Here is a 22,109-nt window from a genome sequence, read left to right as displayed (position 1 = left end):
AAAGAAAACCACGATTGTGCCTGCCGTTTCTTTTCAAATAATTTTTCATGATGTAAACATCTTTGTGGAACTATTTCCTGTGTCTACGGAGATTTACAACAGACAACTTTACAAAGTGGCGGCTCAAGATTACAGCTCTGCAGCTCCCCAGACCACATGGAAACCATGATTGTAGACCTGAAAAGTAAATATAGCATTGGTCCCCTCCTTAATTTTGTGTACTGGGGATGGATGTACTCCCTGGCCCAACAGACTGCACCACTGAATAGGGAGAGTCACAGCCAAATTATACACTGCACACATGACATGTGGCGCTGACGTTAGAGTCTCGTTATTTTTCTTCTAAAAAAAGGAGAAAACACTGAGAATGGGTTGGAAGCACTGAATATTAAACACTTCCATGTGATTTTTTTGTTTCATTAATTTGTCATCAGTCATGTGTGTAAGTTGCCCATGGGTATAATGTGTCATTATATTATCATTAGCAGCTTTGATGAAAGCTACACCATATGGACAAACAGATGAAACCGCTGTTCAAATTAAGTGACAGAATTATACGAAAGCATGCAAAACAACTTGCTGTGATTACAAACTTCCTATTTCATGGCATGCTATAGAGAAATGAACTTTAAATGTATTCAAGATCTTAATCAGGCTAATTCACTGTTAATGGGGGGGAGGGGGGGGTTCTTGTTTTTCTGTCAGGGATCCTGCAGCATCTCTCCAGACTTTTTGCCGCAGAGATTTGCTTTTGCTTCACCAAAATCCAAACTCTGCAGAAACAAATTTGATTCCAGGAGGGTCATCACTGCCAAAACAAACACACCACATCCCCCTGTGTCTTCTACACATTCCTGAAGAATCTATGTAGGCATGAAGTTGTTTGTGCATAAACAGCAGGACAAAGCATTTTTAAGGCAACATGGAAGATGGAGTGAGAGTCGCACTGTGGACGTGTTGTTGTTTTTCTTTCTGTACCTCTGAGTTGAAGCGAATCTGGCAGACGTTACAGGAGATGACGGGCCGCTTGGTCTTCACTAGTGGAACTCCAAAGGTGTGGTTGATCACGGCCTTCTGCACCGGGTCCATCTGAGGGAGAGAAAGACAAAAGACAGAGAGAGATCTGTAAGATTTAATGCATACTCAGAAAGACTACTACACAGCACTGCGCTCCAGATGTCCATGGTGTTACAAGTCGTCATGCCGGTCCATCATGATGAAGTCAGGGGTGAACGTGCTAAACCCACTGTTTAGATGAAAGCTAGAAGCTAGAGCAGAGTAGAGAGGATCATAGTTTTTTTTCTTGCCCGAGATACCAACCATTGAAGTCTAAATGAGCACGCACACAAAGGGGAAATAAGGTACACAGACAAGAGATATTCTAACTTGTGTTGACTGCACGTCTGTGTTTATTTGCTGCACACATTGCTTCAAGTGTGTTTACGATCTGTTTTTTGAAACTGAAACACCTGTTGCACACAGACAAAGCTCGAGCCTCTGATCCTAAACCAGGTTCACACCGTCCCTGTGCTAATTGTTTCAGCCGAGACGTCCATCATCCACTTGGTGTTAAGCACCTCATATAAATTTAACTGACTAGCTTTAGCAGCTCTCCAACGTGTCATAGACTAAGCCACCCACTTTAACTGTCCCAGACACAAAAGACCCTGCCTGCGCTGATATAAAAGGACTCCTTTCCAATTATTTATCTATGTTTGAAGCTGAATGTATCCAGCGATCATTTGTAATTGACCTTTGCATTATTCTGGCCTCAGTGGTTAGTGTGGATTTCCAGCACAGACAAATGTCTGGTACTATGGCTACAGCTAAAGGCACAGTTCATGAGATGATGTGGCTGTGTATCGCTATGCAAAAGGAATGAAGAGAGACAAAAGCCCTGGCCTGAAGACCGAGGTGGAATTGATGCTGTGTGATTTGAATTTAGAAAAAGTTCCAGAGAGTCCTCCAAGTGTGATGCAAGCCTGTTGCTTTGGAGAGCACCGACAGACTCTAAATTACTTAATTTTGCTCCGTTTAATTTGGACAATCGGCTAATCTTTCTTGTAGCTATCTAAGACCCAGAGTGTGCTCATCAAACACACAAATGGCTGAAGAAGACCCTGGCCTGAGAAAGAAGGGAAGAAAAGAGTGCCTAAAATAAATATCCTCATAACTCAAGCACACACAATGTGAATTTCTGCACAGTGCTTGTTACCCGGCAACCCAGGAGAAACAGGGTAAACAGAGAGAATGAGAGAGAGGGAGAGAGAAATGAGGAAGAGGCCTGCAACATTTAGCTGGGTGACAGGATGGTCCAGAAACGCACCATCTGGAGGAGCAAATGAGCAAGAGATTGGGAGAGAAAGAAGATGGATTGGGAGAGACAGAAAGAGAAAAGGAGGGGAAATGGGAAAGAGCCCCAAAAGAAAAAGGAGAGAAGGAGAGAGAGTAAGAGAGAGAGAGAGAGAGAGAGAGAAGAGGGGGGCCAGCCGGACATCCTCACATCTCACATTCTTATCTCACTTGGCTCTCTTTCCCATACTCCACGTTCCATGACTCCCTCTGCTTCTCTCCCAAGAAACAGACTCATGTAGTTTATACTCATGCTGTTTCTGTGAATTTAGACTGAGAAATGACATTAACTGTCTCTGAGGAACTGGAAAAAAGGCAAACAGCCACTTTGATTTCAAGACAAAAAAAATCACATTTTTCATATAAAAACTCCTGATGTTTTTTAAAAAAAAAAATCTGCACATTCTGAGCAGATTCAAAACTTGTTTATGGGTGTCCAAACTGTGACTGGTGATACTCTCCTGTCCACACAAAGTTTAACAAGAGCTAAGCAGACTTGGTGGAGTAAATGTATCACATGATTCATGGGTTTTCTCCCCAGCTAGTCAGAGCAGGACTGGGTGTGGGTCAGTTATGATCCATCCAGTTGATTCAGCTGTTAAAAACACCGTCCAGCTGCCAGCAAGCCTTTTTGGACGGCAGCTTACATGGCTTCTTACCCAAATGCTCCACAAAACATGTCATGAAATAGGAGCAGTGCATTGTGATGTAATGGCAGAGGGATTTTCCAAAACTCACTCAGTCCCTTTGACCGATTTTAAAAAGAAAAATCAAGAGTGATTTAAAATGGCAGTTTCCTGCATGTAGCCTTTGATTAAACCTGCGTTATCTAATGTGTAAATGACATACTTCATACCACTTGATTAATAGAGGAAAACTTGGAGAGTTTTGGACTGTAGTATGAGCTCTTGCAGATGTGAATAGATCACAAAGAAAGCTGACTTTTGGTTCACTCTGCAGTCATGTCAACAGCTCCAGTGCCTGAAGACGCAAAAAAAACCCTTTGTGAAAACACAACTTTTTCTCTGGAGAAACAAGCCCAAAGAGCAGCCAAGCATCTCTGCAACTATATGTACCTTATCTCAACAACATATTCTTTTTAAGCATTTACTTTCCCTCTCCCCACTCTTCCTGTTCCTCTCTTTCATCCTTTCTTTGTCACTTCTTCTACAATGTTTGATCAGTTTCCTGCAACAAAATATTTGGATGCGTTCATTTCCAGCGACTAGGAATGCTCTCAGTGGGACCACTCTGGCAGTCATGCTAAAGTCTGCATTCTGCCAGATAAAAATAGAAAAGTCTTTGAAGCTTTAAATCTGCAGCAGATGAAGACACAGTTGGATGGAAAGCAGAAAATCTGACAATCTCCAAGCATTTAGTACTCACCTTCTTCTCCTCCGAGTCTGTAGAAGCTTGGAGCTGCATTGGTCCACCTGTGTGTGTGCTGCTGCTGCTGCTGGCTAAGTTGTGTGTTTGGGTCTCAGCATGTGCGAGGCTGAGAGTGTACGGTGCACCTTCCTCACTCATTCAGCCTCCTAGTTAGTTGTCAATGTTGAATACAAAGTAACTCACTGAAAGAAGTAGGGCTTGTGCCTAGAGATGCATTGCCAGCAAATGTTTCTTTGTCTTTTCTTCTTTTAGCACATGCACTCTCTGCCTCTCTTTAACCGAATACTACAAGTATTTCCTGAATTCTTTTCCTAAATCACTCCTTTCTTCACTGACACATCACCTTACAAGTTCCTCCCTCTCTTCCCCCCCTTAGCTGCTCTTTCACCCTCTGCCTCACACGTCCCTGTAGTGTGTTTCCCTCAGCTTTCTCCTCCCCTTCTCCTTCCCTCTGTCTTTCTCTCTCTCTCTCTCTCTCTCTGCCCCCCCTCCCTTCTTCACGTATACTCGATCCGTCCATGCAGCCAGGATTGTGTGTCTATGTCCTTCTCTCCCCCTCTTCCCAAAAGTTTACACCATCAATCAAATGTCATTATCAGATGATTAAGCTTTAGCCCTGTAGCCCGACCCACCAACCCCCCAAACAAACCACACATGAATACACACACCCTGCAAAGAGTTTTACACACATTTCAATGTACATGAGATCTAATAAAGTCCCATGTATGAGCCATAGAGAAAATCTGGTTTCGGCATATTGTGCATCAATACAACAATTTAGCAGTTTTAAGATAAAGTCTTTAAGTCTGTTTTTTTTAATTCAATCATATTTGATCTTTATATTATACTGATATCATTTATGTGTATCTTTGGACAGGATATCTGTGCTCCCTCTTTTGTCCTGCTATCTCAAATTGACCCTGCTGTCTGAAAGCGCAGCTAATTGTAGTAAATTACCACACGAGTACTTGTTGACACGTGCTTAGTGGAGGAGGCATTCAAGGACAGGCATGAACAGTTTTTCTATCCCTCGTCTATGGTAACAGGAAGCGCTTTTTATGGATGAATCTATATTGACAAAGAACAGTTTGTCTAATGATTGTGGAGCGTATTGGTTATTTTTTTACATCTGCCTTTTTTCCTTATTGGATTATATGCAAGTTTTTGCTTTTTTAAGATACTTTTGCTTTTAACTTTAAGTTGCCACTACACACCATGAGGAAAATATAACCTTCATGATTCCAATTTAAGATCAACCTTAGTTTGAAGGATGATGAGGCAACAGTTGTAAAAAAAGAAAAAAAAGATGAAACGTCATTGAAATAGTCACATGAAGTACATTCTTAAAGTTCAGTAAATGAGAACAAGGATTACAGATTAATACGTAAAATGCTTCATTCATGTATATACATTCTCTAATAAACCCCCTAAAACCTTAGCTTTTCTTTTAGCATCATAGATAATAACTTAGATCCCTGCTTCAATCTCATGTTTATTTTTTCTTTTCGGTTTACTACATAAACATGCTGAACTTCTACAGGTTGTTATTTCAAGAAGAATCTCAGTGTACCCTCCTTCCTTACTTATACTATATGAAATACTTCACTACTCATATTTCCCTGTGTCAGTTATATTTGAGTTGTTTGTGATGTGTCTCTTTAGCCTGTGTTTGCTAATCAATCTTTCAATGATAAAATACAAATATTTACATAATAGAAATGCAAAGAGAGATATCATGAACAAAAGTGATGCAGGGGAGAGTAAACAGACAGTAGAGATTCAACAAGTCTGCATGCTGACGGGCTTGCATGATAAGATACTTTCATCTAAAATTCCTGACTCTGCAGCCTGAGTGAGTCCACACCGGGGCTGAGAGAGTGTGCGGATGTCTCAGGCAGCTGCTGCAGATAAATAATTCAGTCTTGTCACTGTCCCCAGTCACATTGGGTAAGACAGGCAGGTAGAGGACAAATCGTATTAGAGGAGCATATAAAAAGCTGTATGTGGCTTTAGGAGAGGCCATTTCTCGACTATGGGGGCTAATGAGTCTTAATATGAGCCTCATTAAGACTGTACACACTCAGCACAGATCACTTATTAAGAAAGAGCCAGAGAATCACTTGCTGCCAGCTCTGCAAGGACAATTCTGTGTTATAGCTGCTATTACACTGAGTCTTTATTATAATACGGTGCATATTCATATTTTGGTTCAGACGGACACCAGAAGGCCTCTAAGAATGGCACATTTTAATTTGAAATGATCACAATTAGCCTTCATTTATATAGTTATGTAGAGAGAGAGCACACTCAACCAGCATCCGGTTTCCTGATTGTTTACACATTCCTCTGCCCAAAAGGCCCACAAGCCATAAAATAAAGTCAGTGATGTAAACAGAGCTGCTCACACTTACACTCTTGGTCTTCTTGTATAAATTGACTCAGCTACACAACACTGAATTAAACATGAAAACGTCTCTGGGAAAGCCGAGGGCAAAGACTTCATCTATAAAAAAACATCAAGACAGAATCTTCTTAAGCAGCAACTGAAGTTATATCTTTGTGTTTTGAATTTGTACACAGTTATTATAAAGGTTGCATGCTTACATGCTTTTCACTTAGACCTAGGTCTGTTCAATTTGGAGCCTCGGGGCTTAATCCTGTCATCTCAATCTCACCCTTTGATCATAAAGCACAGAAACACTTTCTTTATTCAAAAACTTTATCTGAAGAGAGTGTTTAAGCACAGGGATTTTAAGAGAGTCAAACTGAATGAAAGAAATATGTTAATATTAGCGTGTGCTTATAACAACCTACTGAGTTTACGGCTGTGCAAACTGTCGATTTCTAAAAAACTGATTTGTGGTCTATTTACTCCAAACCTTTTCTTACGGTGTAACCTTTGAGAGTTCAACTGAATAAATACAGATGTTAAACTTGACATAGTTTTGATTTACACAAAATACAACTTACAAAAAAGTCAACTTCTAACCCTTCTGAACTTCACTGTCCTGGACCTTCCAATCAAATATCCGCTCTATTATGAGGGTGAGTTTTTCAGCCATTGATGTCTTCATGTTTTAAAAACAATACAGTTAAAGGCTTAAGATGCTGTGCATGTGCCTGACACTTTGTAGTGGAGCTCTGAGGTCTGAATGTCCTCCAAGCCTCTCCTATGGCCCCCTCTCCTGGCCACAGGGCTGTAGAACATCAGTCAATGCACAGTCATAGCAGCAGAAGATACAAACATTTGAAGAGTCCCTGTAGACCGATAGATAGATTTTGAATATGTGGATGGAGAGTAGGGGGATATTAAAGGATAATAGGGGCGGTGCGATTCAGAGGCAGAGAGAGAGAGAGAATGAAATAGCAAAGGAAGGATGATATCAAGGCTTTGCTAGCAGACGCAGGAGTGCAAATTGAGTGCCTGCATCATTCCAGTCTCTCTAATAATCCATGTCTGCTGGGTGCACTGCGCTTCTAACATCAGTGAGAATACTTCCACTTATGTAATGGCCCATGGAGGGCTATTAAAATGACTGTATCATTAAAATGTGTTTAACACTGGCTGGACAAATGTTACCAGGCTACCATAGGAGGTCAAAGCATGAGCAAGATATTTCCAATTAGTAACATGAAATCTCTTTGTCTACCCCTCTGCAGACCAGGCCTTCACATTCAGAGAATAACTCAGACATTATCCATGAATAGCACTGCCGCCTTTTCAGTACATACAGAGTTCATAGATTTTACATATTGCTGACGAGATATGTGTTGACAATCCCTAATGGTGTCTGGAGGAACAGGTGGTGAATTATGCTGAGTTGGTGAAATGCTAAATGACTCTACGGTCCAATCGTAATGATAAGATGTTAGTCAGGGCCTGGGGAACAGGAAGATCCTTCTCCGTTAAAATAAATACCACATCAAACAAACTGCAGTGTTTGAAGTACATGGCGATAAAATGGCCTCAGAACTGCTGTGATTTGACTTGAGTACAGTACATGAAATAATACAGTCTAAAGAAAATATCTGCTTCCTTTAAAGTGAGAAAATAGAGGGGGGGGGGGGGGGGGGTAGCAGGGTGATACTGTGAGGTAAGCCTTCCTCCCCCTCCAGTCATTTTGTGATGAAAATATTATGGAATAAAAGATGTAATACCAACACAGAGAGACACTGATCTGATTATCATTTACAAAGCAAACGTATTATTATCTGATTTAAGTATAAATTATAATAATATTTATCATTATCAAAATAATTAATTTACAGAACAATTTCCAGTGAATTTTTATTATTGCAAGTCTGTCTGAATGTGCAGGAAAATAATAATAGAAAAGTTATGGAAATACCATAACTTTGTGCTAACCAGCTACTTATGTTATCACTAAAAACGTTTTGCCAATGTTAGTTAGCTAGCAGGCAGCTGCTAGCCAGCAGGACTTCTTTGCTGCTCTCTACATACTAATGTTAGATGAACTGTAGCCAGTGCTAGCAGTTTTTTGTTTAATTGATTAATGTTTAAAAAATGTTCTAGAAACAATCCATGTCTCATTTCACATGTCCTCTTGCTGTTACTCTGAAGGAGGCCTGTCTAAAAATTACATGTTAACCCATTATTGATGTCGCTATAGCAGCACCTAATGCAAAGAGAGTTTAAAGAGGTCAACAAAAAAAACATCCTTATGTTCTGCCTGCTTACAAGTTTCCACATTTGTAGAGAAACTGCTCCCTCTTGTTTGCTTTCCTTTTCAAACCGAGAGAGTAAGAAGACTGCAAAATGTTTGGTTTGGATGAGTCAGTGTGCACCAGCCCTCACCGTGTTGAAGTTGTGAAAGAGGCTCATGCTGTGCGGAGGAGGGGCGGTGTCCATTGGGAACTGCAGGAAGGGCTTCATGTCCAGGTGGGGCTGGATCATTGTGGGGGTCCGCAAGAACGTGGGCACCGCTGCCCCAGCCCGGTTTATGCCTCCTAAAAAAAGGAATAAAAAGAGATCGATAAATTCAAATTGAATGTAAAAACAGAATTGACTTTGTGAGTTTATTTTGACAATGTTCATAATTTTTTGTCATAAAGAACAACACAATGACCGACAGAAACAAATGTATTGTGTGGCTTATAAGAGATTGCACGCTTTTGTTTCATGGAGTCTGTCACAGCATCCCAAAAGCACAATGAGCCATAATTGCACGGCAAAGCAATTATTTCTCTGCAGATAGAGCTGAGCTATGTGGCACCATAGTGGCATTCTCTAAACCGTGAGGGGGGGATGGAGCAGCGTTTGTGCCGTTAAGGCTGCTCCAATCATTGCTTTGGACATGCTTTTCTGTTTTTCTTGACAAGTTGACAAGACTGGAGTGCCAAAGTGCAACACCACTGCTGTGCACAAAATGCTGTGATGCTGAGAGGTTTGTGATGCTTTGTAGAACTCACATCATCACCTAAGCGTTTCATTTAGTGAAACACTCATTTCAAGTGAAGCAGGAAGAGGAGCAGAAGAGAATGCTACAGAGACGGAGGGGGTTCCTGTTATCCACCTACCCACCAGTCTCCTCTCTTCTCCTCTCCTGGGATACATCTGCACTTGATGATAATGAGCTTCATCTCAGCACGTGTGGCTTTATGCCGTCTTGTCTTCTGCTCTGGAGTTGGATCACTAGGTTTGTTTTATCTAATTATGCAATGAATGAATCATACATTGTAATTCCCATTCTAATGTCTGCATGCTCCCTGGTTTGTACAGTATCCAACATGCTGTTTGAGTAGATTAACACTTGAGTTGAAAATCATAGTAACTGATGAACACAACTGCAAGGTTATCTGACATGCACACACATAAGTAAAAAAAATAAATAAAAGACATACTTCTACACCTTGAAAATGATAAATTATCCTAAAAAAAAAGCATGCAAGACTGTCATAATGATACACGGCTCCCTATTCTCCTTGCTGCTCCCATCTGCCTTCTCCTCCTCTCCACCTTTTCCCCCCCTCGTCTCCTCTTTAACCTCTGTCAGGGATGATAGTGATGGGGCCCACGCAGCAAAACTCAGCCTCAGCAAGCTCTTAGATTAAGCCTCTTAATATCCGCAACTGGATTTCTGTGGCTTTCAAATTCCCCCAAGACTTAAAGCTCTGCCGCTCTCCTTTTTTCGGGATTGCTCTAAGCTATACTCTCTCGCTGGGTTATACTTTTGCCGTCCCTCGCTCTGTGATTCGTCTCTACCTGCCTCCGCACTTTCACATGCTAATTTGTGCATTATTTGACACCTCTGCGTTTTTCATCAAACTTTAAGTCAACCCAAAGTGATCAGAGGAAATCATATGGCTGTCGCACTGTAGGAACAGGGCGCTAGCAGAGGCAGTCGACAACGTTTGGATTAGAGAGTGTGGGAGGGAAAGAGATAGAGAGAGAGCGAGATTGACTTTGTCAGACGGAGAGTGAAAGTGCTGTCTCAGCTGAAGGCCAGCTGCCTTCTGCCGCGCATCTGTGCTCCTTGAGGAGGAGTAAGCTGCATCATTACCTCTAGTTGGGCATAAAAGTTTATTCTTCTGAACAAACTAAAAACATAAACATGTAAACACATCTAAGAAAGAAAAAACATATTCACACAAACCAGAAACAAGTTTTTTTTCCGCCTATTGCTTGCATGCTTGTCCCTGTCTCCTCATTGCAGGATGACTCAGCACGCTTAAACTCTTCCCAAAAACATTTCTTTTTCTCTACAGAATAAAACTTGAAACACAAATTGTGTTCTTTTTCTGCATGCACAGTCAAAATGTATCATAAGTGTAAGCATGCAGCTTCTACAGGGACTCAGTAAAGTTGAGCTCCTCCTGGGTGATGTTTGTTGTGATAAGAGAGGATGGGATGTCCTGTAGCTGCTCTGTCCTCCACCCGTACCTCCATGACTGATGAAGGCAGCTCCTCCTCTGGGGCTGCGCCACTAACAACATGACTAATACGCTGCCTCTCGACTGCATTTATCATGACACTACTACGCATGTTGCTACATGGCCTGAGCTCCTGTCTGTGGCTCATGCACAGGAGTAATGTTTGCGGTTCCCCTGTGAGTCTGCACTTGAACATGAAGTCTGTTCCTGGCAGTGGGTCAGGCTGCCTCTGGCAGGCAGACAAACGGAGAGATTTGGCTGACCTGGGTACAGAACGTGTCCCTGCAGCAACAGCAGAAATCTAAAGGAGGGAAAAGAAGCAAGGAGCAGGAAGCAGAAAGGCGAGCAGCATGGCCCTTGGAGAAAAGAAAGAGCTTCTCCCACCAGGGACATTGTGTGACTGTGTGTGTGCACTTTGTAATTACCTCATTAACTTCAACATGTCTTCTGGGACCATCTCACAGTGTGAATCAAACAAATCAGTTGGGTGCAGAAGTGTGTCTCTGTTACATACCTGCACAGGTTTTTTTTGTTTGTATTTGTGTGCACAAGTGAATGTTTGAATGTGATCCCAGCAGGCACTGTGCACAATGACACAATCTTACATAAGAGCCAGAGCTTATGAAAAATATTTCTCATTTAAAAAAGTATTGTAACAACAGAATAGGACAAATTGATTGAGTATTTCTGTGGTGCAAACATATAGGCTTATACAAAACACATGCAAACAGAATACTAATGCTAAAGGGATCAATTGATTTATCATTAGGTCAATAATTGATAATTAAATAAAAAAGATATATTACAATAAATCAAAATGCCTCACTATTTGTAGCTTCTCAAATCTGAGTATTTGAGTGTCATGACAATGAGATATTTTCATTGTATAGACTGTTTACAAAATTAGAAACTTGGAGAGAAAATATTTGGGAAAATATAATGACTCCTTGCAATCAAAATAATTATTGACCGAAATCATTACCAATCGATCAAAATAGTATAGATAGCTGCAGCCTGAAATGAAGCTTAAGCAGGCTGTTGCAGTTGGCCTGATCTGTTGTGAGACGGACAGTGTGACAGACAGGCCAGTCTGGAAGAGCTGAGAGGAGTCGGAGAGTTTGGATGTTGCTAAACCCTCTGACATGCCAGGAATCCTACCAGGCCCGCAGGGGCCATAATCAGAGCTCCTAAATGGCCTGGGAATCTGCCAGAGGGCTCGAGCTTGTCTTACTAAAAGAGCGTGTGGTCTTTTATGGTTTTGTCTTTATGGGGACTATTGTTGATTTAAGTTTGGGTTATGGCTTCCTAATTGGTTTGGTTTAGGCATATAGTTTTAATGATTGGTTTGAGAGCCAGGTAGGGAAACAAGAGTTAAAAAGAAATATGTTGGTGTGTGTAAGCAGCCTTAAAATCCAGGCGCATATTCAGGGACAACGTTTAGAGAAAGATACACAGGAGAAAGCATGTTATCTGCAGCTGGAGGCATGAAAGATAACACTGGTGCAGTATAGACCTAGTGTAAAGAGAGTGTAGGGGGGGAAAGAAGGAAGGTTAAAAGTAGAGCAGGCAGAAGACAGATCAAAGGCAGGAGAGACTGATTCTCCTGTTTGGAATAATTTGCTATAACCTGCAAGGCCCGGATAAATCTCTCTCTCTCTCCCTCTCTTCCGAGATTCCGGAATAAAGGGTCTTTATCACATGATCAATTAATGAGGATCAATCAGTGTATCAAGTGAAGTTACAATGTTTAGAGGTCTACTGTTCACTTTATCATTTCATGTGGGATTATGTTCACTACATTGAATGTCAAACTCTGGAAACCAAAGCTAAGAAGTGTCTTGAAATAATGACCAGCGGGTGTTTCCCTCATCTTTACTGTGAGGAAAAGAAGCAGTTTCTAGGTTAGGAGAATCTTTTCATGTCTTCAGATTATCTAACAGGCTGTGTAGGTTGTGCCACACTGTTTTCAGCCTCCTTTCCCTTGGGCGGTGGGTGCATTCAGAAGAGAACAATGGGTGTAGGGAAGTTGGCACAGGGCATGCTGGACAGACACAGATGTGCCAAGGTGGTTGGCAGCAGAGGCCGGCAGAAGGAGGAGGTAACAGTCTGGCTGCCAGCTTGCCTCTCTGCCTGGATGTGAAGCAGGCACCTGTCCTCCACATGGCCCAGAAAGGAGGGCCATAACAAGACCACATCCTCTTAAAATCAGAGCCGCGGATACGTTTGAAGATTGAGAGAGTGCAGAAATGCTCCAAATACAACACATTTGATTACACAAGCCATGACTGAGATTAACATATTGAAATGACAAGAGGGAAATATTTTTTTGGCATCTCAAAGTTTTGTGCCAGGCAGCAGCTTTAGTGATTATCTGTGCAGCGTTGGTAATTCACTTTATCGAGCTGGTGTGTGCGGTGCTTTGAGATTTCAGACTAACTGCTGGCTCTAAATCTTGAGAAAACCTGCCCTCGGCTTATGTATGCATTATTGAGAGAACTCTGAGTCAGTGAGATGATTTAAAGAGACCGGGGGCTGCACTGGGAGCTTCCTCAACATAACCTCCAACATAGTCTCCCTCATCAAAACCTCTTTTTTCTCTTCCTCTGTCCTTCTCATGCACTGACCGGCACTGTAGAAACGTCATTAGCAGAGCTTGAGACTCAGACTGACAGTTCAGAGGATGCTGTCTGTCTGCACGTTGACTAATTCATTGCAGAGATAAAAACTGGGATTTCCAGACTATTTCATAACCAGGGAGGAGGGGGAGGATTCTCATGACCTAAAATGACTGTCTTGTTGTTTTCATACTGTTTGCTGTTAAGGAAAGCTGTTGTGTTATGTCCCTGCTGGTCTTCTGTTACATATGGTTGGAAAGTGTAACAAACTGCTGGCCATCTGTCTGTCTCCATCTCTCTGAAAATGTCACTCTCATTCGGTCCTTTTCTCCCTCATGATCATCTCAGTGTGTATTCTGCTCAGAACACAGCTGTGCTCGGGCCTACTGGAATAGCCAATTCATTTCAGCAGTTGAGGCAGCGTGATAGAGTCTGGGACATGGGGCGAAAGAGAATAAAGATTTGGCCGTGGTCCCTGCTCAGTATTCCCTTTCTGTCTCAGACCCAGCAAGACAGTATGGCTCCCTTTCACCTGGCCCTGAGCGCAATCAACTGGATCACACGCCTAGCCAAAACCCCGTTCAGATGTACAAAGAACCAACCGAGGTTGGCAGATACTCACACATGAACATGAACATGAACACAGGCATCAAAGGCACATTCACTTTTCCTGCTTCAGTGAGTCCAGTTTTCAACATTTAGAGGATTATCCAGCCAGGCAAATGAAAATAAATAGTCTTGTGACTAACTCGTCTCTCTTTCTTTATTTATGTTTCCATAGAAAAGCAGATGACTGTTTTCAGTTTGCCCTGCACACATCCATGTACTGACACTTTCTCACATTCATTCGGCCTGATGTCTCACCTGTCACCTCATTATCCTAAAAAAAGAGCACAATACATGTTATCCGCCCTGACTCAGTGCTTGTCTACAGGCAGTATTTGGACTCAAAGATATACATACATCCCCAGAGAAAAGTGCGCAACAAGGCTCACATGATACCCCCAAAAACGTGAGCAGGTGTGACTAAACGTGACCACAAGAGTGTGCTCCTGAGCGCGCCTGTTATCTTCAAAAAACAACTCCCAAGTTCTAATTTTAGTGCCTGAAATGATTATAAAGTAGAGAAACTGTATCAAACTTTATCTGTCCTATCTCTTCTAATATCAGTATGCTAATTTCCAGCTTCCTATTAAGGTTAATACATGCATGAAAGGTAGGCGGATGCAGATAAAGATCTGTTTGATTTGCTGCCTGGACTGCTGGTGCTATGCTACGCTTTAATGGGAGGATTATGCGTGGGAGAGCTGGAACTTGTTTCATTGCCTCAAATACAAGCTGGCTTATTTTTCTTCTATGTTGCATGCAAGTTAAATGTGTCGCTCCGTCTGATGTGTGTGCTTGTGTGCCAGGAAATGTAAAAAGGTATAAGGAGGGCTTAAGTTGAAGTGTAATGATGCAAGACTTCAGCACAGTGCACAGTATCAGTCAGGACTTGTCTCAATGCATAATCCAAATATAAGCACTGTAGTGAGAGTCATGACAACACACACAGACACACACTCACAAAACAGCCGCATCACAGCAGTGCCAGAAGAGAAATATGGCTTGAAAATGAATACCGGCTTTGTTTCTGTTTTTTTTTTTTTGTTAGCGTCTGTGGAGCTCAACTGCACAGGCAACATGTTTGTCTCTGTGCACATTTTTCTGCATCAAGAGGAGGGTGTCAAACTTTCCCTTCTAATTGTAGGTATTTCATATTTGAACCAACCTACCAATTTGGAGAACAGCAATTTTGCTAATTTCATTGTACTGAAGGCTAGGAGAAAAGTACAGACTGAAGCGTGCGTGTGTCTGGTTTTGTGCTTTCGCGGTTGAAATAGGGAAAACAATGTCTGTGCAGCAACAACATGAAGGTCAAACAAAGTTAAAGCTGCTTCCAATGAGTGATCAAAGTTTCAGGGGCATAGTTGACATTTTTAGGTGAAAGTAAAACAAAGTGTGCATTCATTATCATCGTGCCATCTTGTAATTAAACAAACACACAAAAACCAGAAACTCAGTTTGTGGTCATTTGTTATATTATTCAAGAACTTTACAACAGGCAGGCCAATTTTAAGAGCAGCTTCTCCTCCAACATATTTTCACATTATTATGAGAGATAATTTCAGACATACCAGTACTCATGTTCCTCAAAAAAAAAAACATAAACACACTACACACAGATAAGGCAGGATAAACCTTCAGTCTCTGCCAAGTGGGAGTATTGTGCATAATGACAGAGTGGATGGGCTGGTAATGACACCCTAGTGAGATAATATGACAGTGGCAGGCCCCAAAAAGCCCCCCAGAAACCTTGATCTCTCCTAAGTAGCCGAATCAAGGCAGGGAGGATTTAATTGCCAGTCTGTCTCTTTGGTAGACACAGAGGAGCTCACAGGGGATTCCAAGAGAGACAGAGAGAAAAGAAAGATAGCAGCTAACAAGGCAGAAGGTGTATGATGCAAAGTTATAGAATGAATGACTAAGAAGACAGTCGACCTCTGATTCCCCTGCCTACACTGCCTGTTGACCCTCAAATCCCCATTACACAGTGATCAAATAAATACCTGGGCCAGTGCACGTGCCCGAGCCACAGAAGCAGATGCACACTCACTTCCTTTTAATCCTTCAGATAAACCTCCTGCTGGCTCCTCGTCCAGCAGCAACTAAACTTTTGGCGCTTGTTGGCTTTTGTTGCAACACACAGACACACAAGCATGCACACACATGCATGCGGATAGTGGGCTGATCTGTTCTCTCCAGAGTAGGTTGTGACCTTCCTGATTCGTACTGTAGATATGTTGTAGCGCCGTGATCAGCTTGGCAAATCCAAATCCTTTCGCTCAGTAATTTTCCCCCGTCTTTTTACACTGAAGCTGTATTATCTGTTCATCCAAGGGCAGTAAAGGTGGGCTGGTAAAGTAATACATCTCTATTCTGTCCCCACATAACTGATGTCCTGTGTGTCAGTAGTTCCACCTTAAATCAAGGATATCTCTGATAATGACGCTTTGGGAGAGTAGCCATATGTTGGGCTGCATGTTGCAACCTGCACAACCCATTCAGGGCGGGATTAATAGACTTAATGAAAATATGCCTGAATTGCCCTCAACCTCATTACATTCCAATGTGATATTTATCTCTATAGCACCTCGCCTGATAAAAGCATACCATGCAATTAAGTTTGAAATACAGCACAAAATGATTTTGCAGTGCCAAGCTCAGTTTGCAGCCTGTGTGTGTGTGTGTGTGTGTGTGTGGTGACTGAGAGTGTTAGTGCTGTTTTGAGGTCAGTAATGACAGACAAATAGCTGTCAGGGCTAATAGGAGGGGACAGCCAGGGATGATGGGAACACAGAGAGAACAGGACAGTGCAGTTTGACTGTGGAGACAAGGAATACAGCACCGCAACAGTCTTCACACAGATACACAAAACAAAACACACAAATATGCACCAACACTCACCGCTGTGTGGTTGTAGTTCCTTTGAACTATCTATGAACCCGCAAACCTTCATATAACTTTCAAAAACCTGGACTTTAAGTTTGAAGCCTTCTTCATGTAAGACAATGAAAGAAAAGTGAATTCCACTGTTGTATTGAGGGGTAGTGGAAGACTATAGAACATTTTGCTGTAAATTACTGTTGAAATCATAGACTGTATAAAAAGATGGACAACATGACAGCTCCCCTAAAGTGCAGCCAAATTAGTTGATGCCCTACTGGCTGTAGTATAAGTCATAAAGAATGCCTCATCCATGTTAACATATAGCACATCAGTTAGACTACAACAAACATTCAAAAAAGTTTGACTCAAGTTTTGACTTTTCTGAGAACTTTATTATTATTATTATTATTATTATTAGATATTTATCTTGTAAAAAGGGATATAACGCCATGATCATCAGCTCTAAATTATTAATCCAGCTCCTGCAGGTGTGTGCTAGTCCAGCAGAGGAGGAACAAGCAGCAATCTTCAGAGTTGAAAAAGCAAACAATCAATCAATCAATCAGTAGTTATTTGTATACTGCCAATTTGTAAAATTTTTTTTATCTCAAGACACTTAACAAAAGAGCAGATAAAAGACCTTATTCTTCATCATATTATCTACTAAGTGAAATGAAGCCAATGTGGAAGTTCACAATCCTGAAGTTGAGGGTCCTCTTGAGGCTGGCTGCAGAGCACACAGAGCTCACATACACACACACTCAGGCATGCACATTCCGCAGTGCTGTTCCTCCTCGCCAGCTCTGACCTTACAACATTGCCATCTCGTTCCCCCCCATTACGCCTCTGTCACTATACCTCCAACGGCAGATCAGCTGCATAACAACTTCAGGGATGTAAGTGTTCCACCTTCAAATGCGGTGTGTAAGTGTGACTGTCAGTGTATGATTCAAACCAACACATGAATCTATTCTTCTAAATTATATTCGTGTTTTGGTCAGCAGAAGGAACGGGAAGTCAAAACTGTGGCAACTTGTTTCAAATGACACTAACAGCGCAACACAGTGCCTGTTGGCATATACAGTCAGAGGTTGAAATACATTGTTACTGTTAATGTAAGTGAACAATACAAGCAAAACATAATGAGCAAAGAGCTCTGTGATAGGAGATTTTCAGTCTGATGGATTTCAATGGAGTACTTCTTGGAGTGTCAGAAATGTTTCACATAAGACAACCCAAGGATCAATAGGTAAATAAAAGCAGTGTTTGAAAAGATGTGTATTGGTCTAACGTGCATTCTTCAATTAAGTATAGCAGCTATTTTTCAACCACCAGATTTAATTGTGAATACACTGGCCAACTACGTCATCCAGCTGCAACAGAAAAAGACGCAGCCATGTTCCTCCCCTTCATCTTCCCTCCTCTATGGGCTCTTTCTTTCTCAGGTTTCTATCTTTTTATGTGTTTTTCTTTTGTAATGAATGTTCCTCCCTTGGCCGAGGGCCAGTCAGGTTTGTAAGATGATCACAGAGATGTCCATTGGAGATGTGTCTGAATGTGGCTGGCTGTGGGCGATGTCTGAGTCATTGATGGATGGACTGTTGGAATCCTGTGGATGAGGAACCAGAGCATTTCTTTGTTGTGTCTGTTGAAAGACAGTGATCCAGTGCTGCAGAGGGAGATTAGACTTATGGCACTGGTAGAAAGGGGAGGGGGAAATGCTGTCTGTGTATCAGTACACTGCTCTGGGAACAGAGGGATACAGGGACTGAGAGAAGTCAAGAAAAAAAAAAAGGAAATAGAAAAAGGACAAGGTGACTTTCGCATTCAGAGGAGGCAGCTCACCAGAACATGTATACCTGCTCTTCCTCCCCCTCCTCTCTCCATCTGTCCTCTGTTGTCTGCTGTTTTCCTCCCTGTAGCCTGTTAAGCTCCAACTTCTACTTTCCTCACTGCCACCCAACCCCCCACCCAAACCCATATGTGTCTCCCCCATCTCCTCCCCTTCTTGTTCAAGGCATGGTCACACACCCAGGTGGAACAATAGCCAGCAACTTTATTCCCATGCACCTCCCAGAAACCTGTGCCCTCAGGTATGGAATTCAATCACTCAGACACAAACAGGTGGATCAACCCAAATACACTTTGGAGGACAGACACAAAGGCAGCAGATTCTCTCCGAGATTAGACCCCCAGCTCTCAGGGAGGAGAAAAGAAGGATGCATGATGGGTATCTGAAGGGGGGTGTGGAGATTTAAAAAAAAAACAAAAAACATACTCTACTCTTTGAAGAAAAAAACAACATGATTTACCTCTCACCATCGTTACGAGTCCTTTTCATTGACTTTAAATCCCCAAGGAGGGTAGAGGGCAATATGCTATCAGTCTAATAGAGTGGGGGAAGGAGACTTTATGGGGTTGACGGCCACTGCTTTCATTTCAGCCCTGCAGTGAATGAATATGGAACAGGCCAACAAACAAGCATGTCCTCTAACATGACGCTCTCTGTTCATCCCTGGGCAATCCAACCACGGCACAATCTCTTTAAGTGCTGGTGGGGTCTCCTCTGTAATGTCACTTGTCATTGGTGTGGCCACAAATGACATTTTTCTTTAAATCAGCCTCCATCATATCCCCCTGTAAGGAATTGCACTGCAACTGTGGAGGTGTGCATGCAAGCCACGGTGAATTTCTAAAGGTCAGGAAAACATCTGAAATTTGAAATGCAGGACTGAAACCTTCAACATATAGTAATTGAGTCTTAAATGAAACCCCTGCAAAAAAAGTCCCTCCAAGGATGTTAATTCCCTGTGCGTGTGTTCATTTTATGAAGGAGGGTAACCTCCTTGAGGCAGACCTGAGCTCATTTGTCAAAGCAGAGAGCAATGTTTTCCTCTTGTCTCAAAGGCAGGAGTTAAGTTGAGTGCAAGCTTTACGCCTTTTCATACCACCACCCACACATTCAGGTTCAGCTGAGGCACATTCAGCATATTTTCCCTGATAGCAGGTGATGCATTATTCATTGAGCTGTGGTTGATCTTGGCTATAATAAATCTCTGGTCTGTAGACACATGGACGTAAACCTGCACACGCTTACTCACACAAACTTTCATTCTCCGGTGTTGACGCATGATGAATAAAATAAAGGAAGTGAGCATCTATGAATCAAACCCCCGTGGGGAGATCTTAAACAAAGCGTATAGCATGGATGAAAGGAGTGCCAAGCTTTTGAAAAGCTATCCAAAGCAGCATGGTAATGAGAGTAATGAGGATATCAGACGCTGAACATGGTGCAATATTCTTGTTTAATGTGACAGCTGAGTTACATCAGAGGTTCGACCCTGTAAAGCAAAACACTTCTGAAGAGAAGAAGCAAACGTTACCTTATAGTTAACATTTAAGGACACTTTGGTTGAAGAATTCTTTCACCAACGACAAAATCAAAGTGATTGTATCAGGAACAGTGCAACAGTGGTCTTGCACTGGACTGTCATATAATCACCTAGTATTAAAGCCTACTAAGGCTGACAATATATACTTTTAGTGGCTACACCTTCAGCACACGTACAGTGTTACAATCAAAGGGCTTATCCCACTGACTAAACATACATTTAAACAGCACAAAAAAATGTTAACAACATGTTAGTAGAACAACTGTCACAAACAACTTTTTTTTTTGAGCTCTAAAAAAATGTGTTCTACTTTTCAATGACTTTGTTAAAGTTGTCGTGAGAGCTGAACCAAATGTAGTAAAAAATAACCCTAATTTTTCCAAACAATAAGAAAAATATATATTTTTTATTTATTTAATCATATGAATATATAATTACATCCTTAATCTTGTATTATTTTCTACATTGTTTCATGTTGCAATATATCTCACAGAAATAAGAGAACTTGCAATGATTTTTATCCAGTGAGTCAGGGGTCTTATTTTAAACAAGATCCTTAGCTGAGAGCATGAATTCATCAGATGATTAGATGACCTTGTGCACTCATTAGAGCAGAAGAAATACACAAATCAGCTGTGTGGATTTTGTGTGTGCATGTCTGTGTGTGTGTGTGTATGTGTGTGTGTGTGTATGTGTGTGTGTGTGTGTGTGTGTGTGTGTGTGTGTGTGTGTGTGTGTGTGTGTGTGTGTGTGTGTGTGTGTGTGTGTGTGTGTGTGTGTGACAGAGAGCGAGAGAGAGAGAGAGAATCCCATGTCTGTGTGTTGGCAGGGGTGTTTTTGGGGGAGAGAGAACAGAGGAGCAAAGATTGAGAAAAGAAAGGCAGACAGGACAGTGTGCTGACTTGACAGTCTCGTTTTGTTTGTCAGATGATTGAGGGAGTCTGCACGCTCACACACCATACCATTCTCCACCTCGTCCCATACATACTCCGCACCACCTTCCAGCTTCCACACCACTGGTACAAATCAGAAGATGGGCGCTGGGTAGAAGAGCAGGGAGTGTTTTTAAACAGGACATGGGTAAATAGAGAGTTCATCGCTGTGGCTTTCGGTGCTGCTTGCCTCTGCAGTTCAGCCTTCGTTGTTATTATGATTTATTTTTTAATGAGGAGCGCTACACTCCCCTCTGCCATACAAAGGCCTGATTGAATCTGGCGTTCCATTAGCATGTTAAAGAGGTCCGGCTTCATCTGTGAGCTGCTGACTGACAGTGGATATCATCTCTGTAATTGCTCGCAATACTGGAGCCAGAGCCAGCTCGAAAGGGAGAGAGAGAGAGAGAGAGAGAGGTAGAAAGACTTCAGAGGGAAGGGGGGAATTGTGGAAAGACAGGGACGGAGGGATTAGGATTTAGAAAAGGGGGGAGGAAGGAAAGAGAGGGAGATATGAGAAGATGCTGGAGCTATATTTCTGTTTATTTCAATTTGGCACAGTTGGGACTTTATGCAGGGAGCTGCTGGGAAGTCTGTTTGAATAAAGTTTTTTTCAAAGCTACAATCGCAGCTGAAGACACTTATCAAAGCAAAAAGAGTCACGGTGCTTTATGACAGAAGGCCTGCATGTAGTAGATTGTTTTACAAAGAAATTATGTCGCATCAGTTTTCTGTTTATTACTGCTCAAGCATGAGATTATGTTGTGTGCACCGTTGGAATTTTTGAGCAGAGTTTGTCATGTTCTGCAGGGACATGACACTGTACCTGACACCTTTATGTGACAGTGTGTGTTTGCTCTGCTTGTCAGCTCTGCACCACATCTCACCCTGTGTCCTCTGCTCTCTCCCTGCCGCTGTGCAAAGAATGTTTGTGCTTTTCCCCCCCCTCCTCTCTGAATTTCATTCTCTTCTCTAAAACTCTTGCGCTTCTACTTCCTCATCCCCTGAATCACTGAGAGCCTCCTCCTCTCCCTCCATTGCCCTTGTTC

General features: G+C 42.0%; 1 protein-coding gene across 3 annotated transcripts in view; it reads right to left on the bottom strand.

Annotated features, from left to right (window-relative positions):
• The window catches only part of znf385a (zinc finger protein 385A), a 63,981-nt gene that overhangs the window by 19,282 nt on the left and 22,590 nt on the right, over positions 1-22,109 (bottom strand). For 2 of the 3 annotated variants that reach the window (XM_061056984.1, XM_061056985.1), the window contains exons 2-3: positions 8,558-8,709; positions 979-1,089 (exon numbers count right to left, since the gene is read on the bottom strand). In XM_061056984.1, coding sequence (XP_060912967.1) covers positions 979-1,089; positions 8,558-8,709 — 263 coding nt within the window. Of the gene's footprint in view, positions 1-978; positions 1,090-3,738; positions 4,149-8,557; positions 8,710-22,109 lie in introns of those variants that run through there. The other variant, XM_061056986.1, reaches the window with a different exon arrangement.

This window comes from Labrus mixtus, chromosome 15 (genome assembly GCF_963584025.1).
Source record: "Labrus mixtus chromosome 15, fLabMix1.1, whole genome shotgun sequence".
NCBI lineage: Eukaryota > Metazoa > Chordata > Actinopteri > Labriformes > Labridae > Labrus > Labrus mixtus.
Note: the sequence above shows the minus strand (reverse complement) of the source record. Positions and strands in the feature narration are given on the sequence as shown.